The sequence below is a fragment of the Lipotes vexillifer genome, unplaced genomic scaffold (assembly GCF_000442215.2).
Source record: "Lipotes vexillifer unplaced genomic scaffold, Lipotes_vexillifer_v1.1 scaffold36, whole genome shotgun sequence".
In the NCBI taxonomy this organism is placed as follows: Eukaryota; Metazoa; Chordata; class Mammalia; order Artiodactyla; family Lipotidae; genus Lipotes; species Lipotes vexillifer.
Window position 1 is genome coordinate 5,024,076 of NW_006792448.1, and position 6,631 is coordinate 5,030,706.

General features: G+C 37.0%; 1 protein-coding gene across 2 annotated transcripts in view; it reads right to left on the reverse strand.

The window, feature by feature from the left end:
• ARK2N (arkadia (RNF111) N-terminal like PKA signaling regulator 2N) overlaps positions 1-5,861 on the reverse strand; it is a 42,531-nt gene extending 36,670 nt beyond the window's left edge. Inside the window, exon 1 of one of the 2 annotated variants that reach the window (XM_007465621.1) lies at positions 5,095-5,861. In XM_007465621.1, the coding sequence (XP_007465683.1) occupies positions 5,095-5,809 (715 nt within the window). In that variant the 5' untranslated portion in view covers positions 5,810-5,861. The remainder of the gene's footprint in view (positions 1-5,094) is intronic. The other variant, XM_007465622.1, reaches the window with a different exon arrangement.
• Between the last annotated feature and the right edge of the window lie 770 nt (positions 5,862-6,631).

A 6,631-nucleotide genomic window follows, 5' to 3' on the forward strand; every position in this document is an offset into this window, starting at 1 on the left:
CCCGCGTACCGCCAAAAAAAAAAAAAAAAAGTGCTCTGGTGCCTTCGCTAAGTCAAATAAGTCCGAGAAAGACAAATACTGTATGATCTCACTTGCATGTGGAATCTTAAAAAAACCAAATTCAAAAAAAACAGAGTAGTTTGGTGGAGAGTACGGGGTGCAGCAAGGATGAGTGAAAGTGATCAAATAGGACAAACTTCCAGTTATAAGATGAGTAAGTTCTGGGGATGTAATACAGCATGGTGGCTATAGTTAACAATACTGTATTGTATATGTGAGAGCTGCTGAGAGCAGATCTTAAAACTTCCCAACACACAAATTATAACTATGTGGAGTGAGAGGTGTGTTAACTAACCCTACTGTGCTTAATCATTTCACAGTATATACATTTATCAAATCAACACGTTGTATACCTTACTTAAACTTACACAATGTTATATGTCAACTGTATCTCAAAAAAGCTGGGAGAACAATGCTGATGCCTGGGTCAGATCCAGAGATTCTGATTTAATTGGTCTGCAGTGGGGTCTGGGCATCGTAAGTTTTAAATGCTCCCAACCCCCAACAAGTGATTCTAACATATAACCAGACTGAAAACTGCACAGATATTACCTGCTTTGTTTGCATTTACTAATCACTTTTCAGGCAGTCTTCAACTGATTACTCAGTCTCGGTGTCTTGTTATCAATGTATTTAGTGAGTCTCCTAAATAGCTACCAAAATACAATCAGATTACAGAGGCTTAAACTGGGGACATGGGGCTTTTAGTCACTTCATATTCAATACAGGAAAAAGGTCATGGAATTCCTAACATGGGTTTGGGGGTCTTATCTTCTACCATGAGTTGCTACTGCTTAAATTAATAATAATATTTTTCAAGTAATTCAATCCCCAGTAGGTTAAGAATTCTCACAAATCAATTTAAAAAAAAAAGTGTAGCAAGAGGAAAATGTGCAAAGAACATGAATAGACTGTTTACCAAAAGAATACAAATGGCCAATATGATTTTTCAACTTCATTAGTAATCAAAGAAATGCAAATTAAAGATACAGTTCATCCATCAAACCAGCAACATTTTTATAAACACTCAATAGAAAGAATATAATGCAACAAATACTCAAGCTCCTGGATGGAATAAACTTAATAAAGTATTAAAAAGTAGTTTGGCAGTATGTGTCAAGAGCCTTCAAGTGTTCATACCCTTCCTCATAATAGCAAAAACTAAAAACAGCCCAAAGGGCCAGGAGTAGGGAAGTTATTTTATAGTTAGCTAAATTATTCAAAATCCATACATGGTTTTAGGGAGACTATTGTGTTTTGGTTAAAGGCTCAAAATGCATTGTTAGAGGGAGAGAAAGAAGTATACATAGTATGATCAATTTTGTTACATATTATGGAAGGCAATATACTTAAATGTTAACAAAAGCAGGATTTTAATCTTATACATCACATTTTTCTATTTTCAAAATTTCCTACAAAGGATTTACTAAAGAAATTTTTTTCATTTCCAAGTAAGAGTTAATTGATCAAACGTAATAAGTCTCTACCTCAGAAAAACTGTAACGTAAAATGATAGCTTATCATGAGGAATTTCACTGTATAATTGTGTGTGGTGAGTAGTGAGTGCTGAGATCCTAGCTTCAGTAGGACTGAGCTGTGCCTGGCCACATGGATTGAGGATTCAGATGATCTTAAACAGGTGTCCTCAACAGCCTCCCTGACATTCTCCAACAAAGACCGATTAGATTTTCTAAAATGCAAAACAGCCAAGACAACTGACCTTTACCTACCAAGGTGGATACTATTTTTGGAACCTCAGTCTGAGTGGGCACTTGCATGGTGGACTATTAAACCACACAAAAGCAGGTAATTATAGCCAAGACAAGATGAAGCTACCCTGAGGTTTATTCTATACTAAATATTTATGAAAAACAATGGTCACTGGAAGAACTCTTCCCTGCTACCCACCTACAATGATGCATGTAAGCTGGTCTGTTCAGAGAATTTTTTAATTGAAGTCTGATGTCACAGACTTATTCACACTCACTAAAATCAAAATTCCCTGCAGGGAATTCCCTGGCAGTCCAATTGTTAAGGCTCTGAGTTTTCACTGCTGAGGGCTCAGGTTCAATCCCTGGTCGGGGAACCAAGATCCCACAAGCTGTGTGTCACAGCCAAAAAAAAAAAAAAAAAAAAATCCCTGCAAGAGCAGACTTTACAGCTCTAATCTCAAAGTGATTTTACAGAAAAACTGACCCCCCCAACCCCCAAAGAAATAATGCTCTAATACTAAAGTTCAAAGATTAATAATACAAAAATATCATCTATAAATGAGACACTCAATAAAAGCCTTGAATACTCAAGACTACCACATAGTATTTTCACATTAATATGCACTACAAAATACTCTATTTTTGCTCATCTCTAAGTCCCCCAAATGAAAGAAGTGCCAGAATTATCTTGATACGATACCTCCAGATTCTTAAAAGAGCAATATAGTTTCAAAAACTTCAAGGAAAGAATGATCTAGTGTGGATACTAAGCTGCCTGTCAGTTAACTGTTAACTAAAGCAACAACAACAAAACCACTTCATAAACATCTACTGTCCAAATATCAAACTCAATTATTAAGCATCACCATGCACTATATAAGTCTACAGCATTAATTATTTCCACTCTTTAAAAGAAAATGCATTAATTGTTCAACTGTTTGGCATAAGTGAATATTTAGCATAATTCCTTCAATGTTTAAGCTGCTGCCAAACAAAAGTTTATAAACAGCAATTCTGAATTACTAAGTTAGTTGTACCTTGATGAAAGCATATAGCAAGAATCTCAGTTTTTACTTTTCCTCTTGGTTTCCATTCTGTACAAACAGCTGGATTCAAATTTCAAATTCCAAGAGATTCGCTGTTAGGTACATCCAGTTTAAGTTCACCTGAATGTCCATGGTGTTGCACTCATCTTATAAGTCAGTTCACAATTTATCCTATCTTTACAATCTATACAACTTTTCAACAACTGCCTTGCTATAGGGTAGAGTGTATCCCCCCTGCCTCAAAGTTATAATGTGATTCAAGAAACTGAGGTATACATAATTATGACATCAGAAATGAAAAATGTCAAAATTTTTCGGGGGTAACAATGTGGATAATTGAAATGAACTTCCTAATATTTAAACTTAGGATGTTCTATCTTTGCTGCTTTGCATAATTCCAGGAAAGACCATTCACAGCTGCTTATGTGTACAGCGCATTCTGTAACTTTGTGGTGCACAGCCTAGGCAGTTATATACAGTGGCCCTACAGCTTACCTCCCATTTGATTCTCCATGATTACCTTAGAAATCTCTTCATATTTTCAAAATCCACCAACTTATTAAGTGGTGTGCACAACAGAAACTAAATTACAGATTCAGATAATTTGGTGTTTTGGTTAGTATACAATTCAGAATAAACAAGAACAGAAGACTGATGTTTTAGAAGTTTTAGACACTGGTCAAGGTAGTCAATTAGCAAAGAGGTTTGGAAAATATGAACAAAGCACACCTAACCTATTTAAGCCAAAAAGGGAGAATGCCCATGAAGATATTTCTCATGCCACCTCTACAATGGGGTCTATCTTCAAAGAGCACTTTGTTCACCCACCTTCTCCCTTTCCATAAAAAGACCAAGTATTGGGCAGTTACGTAAAAATCTATTTAGTGAGTGGAATTAAGTAAGCACTATATCAAGAGATCCATCATGATCCTGATTAATAGCTTAGAACAGGACATAAGAATGCATAAACAGTTGTATAGGTGTTAATATAGCTTTCTTTAAAATATTATATGTAAATCTGAAATACACCTAGAACCTGCCTTAGAACAACCCCAAAGTTTGCTTCTCTCATGCAGTCATCTGATGAGCTTCAACTAAATCCCCTCCCCCAGTAATTTTAACATAAGGAACTACCAAAGGAATTCAATAGACATTAAAACAGTAAGCATTTCTAACGATTGTTAAAAACTCATATTTAATATACTATATGGATGATGCTTTTATTTTAAGTTGAACACCTATAAAATCATTCTTGTTACTGAGTTTCTGTAAGTTTGGTTAGCTAGAGGTTTAATTAACCAATATGATTTATCTTGAAATATTCTTTGTATATCAGCAATATGCTGACGTATAGAAACAGAAACATTTCAGAAAACTAGGAGGAAAAAACAGTCACCCATAAAACTTTCAAAACCAAAACTTCCCCTTTAACGTAGCAATAAATAATGCTGTCACGATCTATTAAATGCCATGTACTTTACAGAATGTTCCTAATCGAAAGAGTCTCTTCAATAATGAGAATTCACCCAAGAACCATTCAGACCTCATCTTTCTTCCACTATGAAATCTCAAGACTGCCTTCGTAGTACATACACAGTACCAGACGTAGTAATATGGAGAAAGCAGATGTGTCAAACATGTAATAAATTACAGACTCATACCAATAAGAGCTGGAACAGCAGATTTTTCTGTACTTTTTAAACTTAGGGGCGTTAAGGGGGAAATTTTGCAAAAAACATTCCTTTCAATGCAAGTGACAACTAGCTAAACATGCAATGAATGGGGGGGACACATAAAACTACTGTTTTAGGAGGAATAGTTATTAGAAACCTTTAACGAAAGGTAGAACATGTTATTTCAGACACCATAAGCTCGAGTGCAGTGGGCTACATAATAAAGCAAGGTGCCTATTCCTGAGGAAAACGTACTTAGTAATAATGCTGAACAGTGAGTATTAAGTCTAAGTAGTGCTAGAAAGGCAATGATGGGAATTCAGGTAATGTGTTACAGAGAAAGAGACTTGTGAGAAATTCCATTACTTAAAAATAATCCTGTCCCTATCATTAAGTATTTTTTTTGGCTGTTGTGCTAAAGTGCACTGGAAACCTAAGAACAGGTTTTTAAATTGGCCATGTCTTGTTAATACACTGCAGTCTTCAAATTTACACAGAGCTGCAGGTCTCCTGGATTTTTTCAAGTGTCACTCATCTAACTGAGCCTGAGAGCTGAGAAATGCCATCAGGTGCTCTACAGTCAGTTTAAAAAACATCCTCTACCTGGTATCTCTGCAGTGATTGTCTTGCTGCTCCCTGAAACTTCTTCATCATCATCTGATGAGCTCGTGCTTGAGTCACAAGTCAGGTCACTATCACTGGTACTACTGTCCTGCAACAAGTTATATTTCTTTCGTGCAGCAGCCTCCCGTTTCTGCCTCAGTAGCCTGATTCTCTCCTTGTGCTTTTGGCTCCGATGACCTTTAACCTTGGCGACTCGGCCATTCTGTTTATCACTGGATTGCCGGTTTTTCTTGGCAGCCATGGTGGATGTTTCACTTTCAGATCGGGACCGGCGAGACTTGCGCCCAACTGTGGCACCAGACACTCCGGAAGGGTCTCCTTCTACCGCTGTTTCTGCCTGGGAGGGTTCATTCTCCTCTGCAGAAGACAGTGTATCTGAATCGGCCAGGTGACCACTAGAGGAAGGGGAAAGCATGCAGTGGTTAGAGGAGTCACTCTCATAAACTCGACCAGTTGTCAGCTTGTCACTCTCCGTGGATGCTAACTGAGACTCAGAAGAGTCCCTTCTCAGTTCCATCAACAAGCAGGGCATTGAAGAAAGAACTGTAGAATCCACCACACCATCTTTCGGAACTTGAGATTCCAGTTCTACAGATCCATCTTCCTCCTTAGCTGTCTCTTGTTCAGATGTTTTTGGTGGGACTTCAGACTCAATGAGTTCTTCAACTTTTCCCACTGCCTCCTCCATCTTCATTTCAGGTTTTCAAGTTAAATCATGGAGCAGAGTCTAGGAAACTATGTCAAAGATGCAACAGGAAAGCAACCTGTACAAAAACACACAAAAATCAATAAACAGAAATGGCAGATTATTTAATCAACACAACATTCCTACCTTTCTAAGTGGGCAGCAAAAGTTACCATCACATAGGCCTTTAAAATACATGTATCTATTATTTGCTTGAACAACAGTCAAATTCAGAGGACTTAATACGACCAAAATACTGGCATACACAGCTACTAAAAATGGCACAATATTAATCTTCTATTACTGAACTTGCAAGACCAGCAAGCAACCAAACAAGGATTTTCAACTTTAAAACTTTATTTAAACTGTTCAAGAAAAGGATCCTCAAAGCTTTGATATAGTTAGCAAGTATGTTAACTTTAAATGAAAAGGAATGCTCCAAAAAAACTGGTCTACAACAAGTGAACTGGAATGATTACTTTTACATTCAAATCCTCAAAGAAAGGAAGCAAGGGAGTGAGTTACAGTGGAGTGACATCAAATGCACACTTATGTTAAAGGGAAAAAAACCCCATCAATTACGTGCATTTGGCAAGTGGGCAACAAAAGTAATTACATGCATCAAAGCTGCCATTCCTCTCAACAGGAGTTGCTCTAGAGGGGCATTAAGATGAAAAACCTGAATCTGCTGTTTCCTCAGTTCTTCCTGGTTCCCACAAACCTCTCATCATGTTGAATATGAGGAGTCTAATGTTTAAACATATGTTTTGTTTCATAAATAGCCACTAAATACAGATTAACTACTTTGTGAACCCAGAAAACCTAAAACTC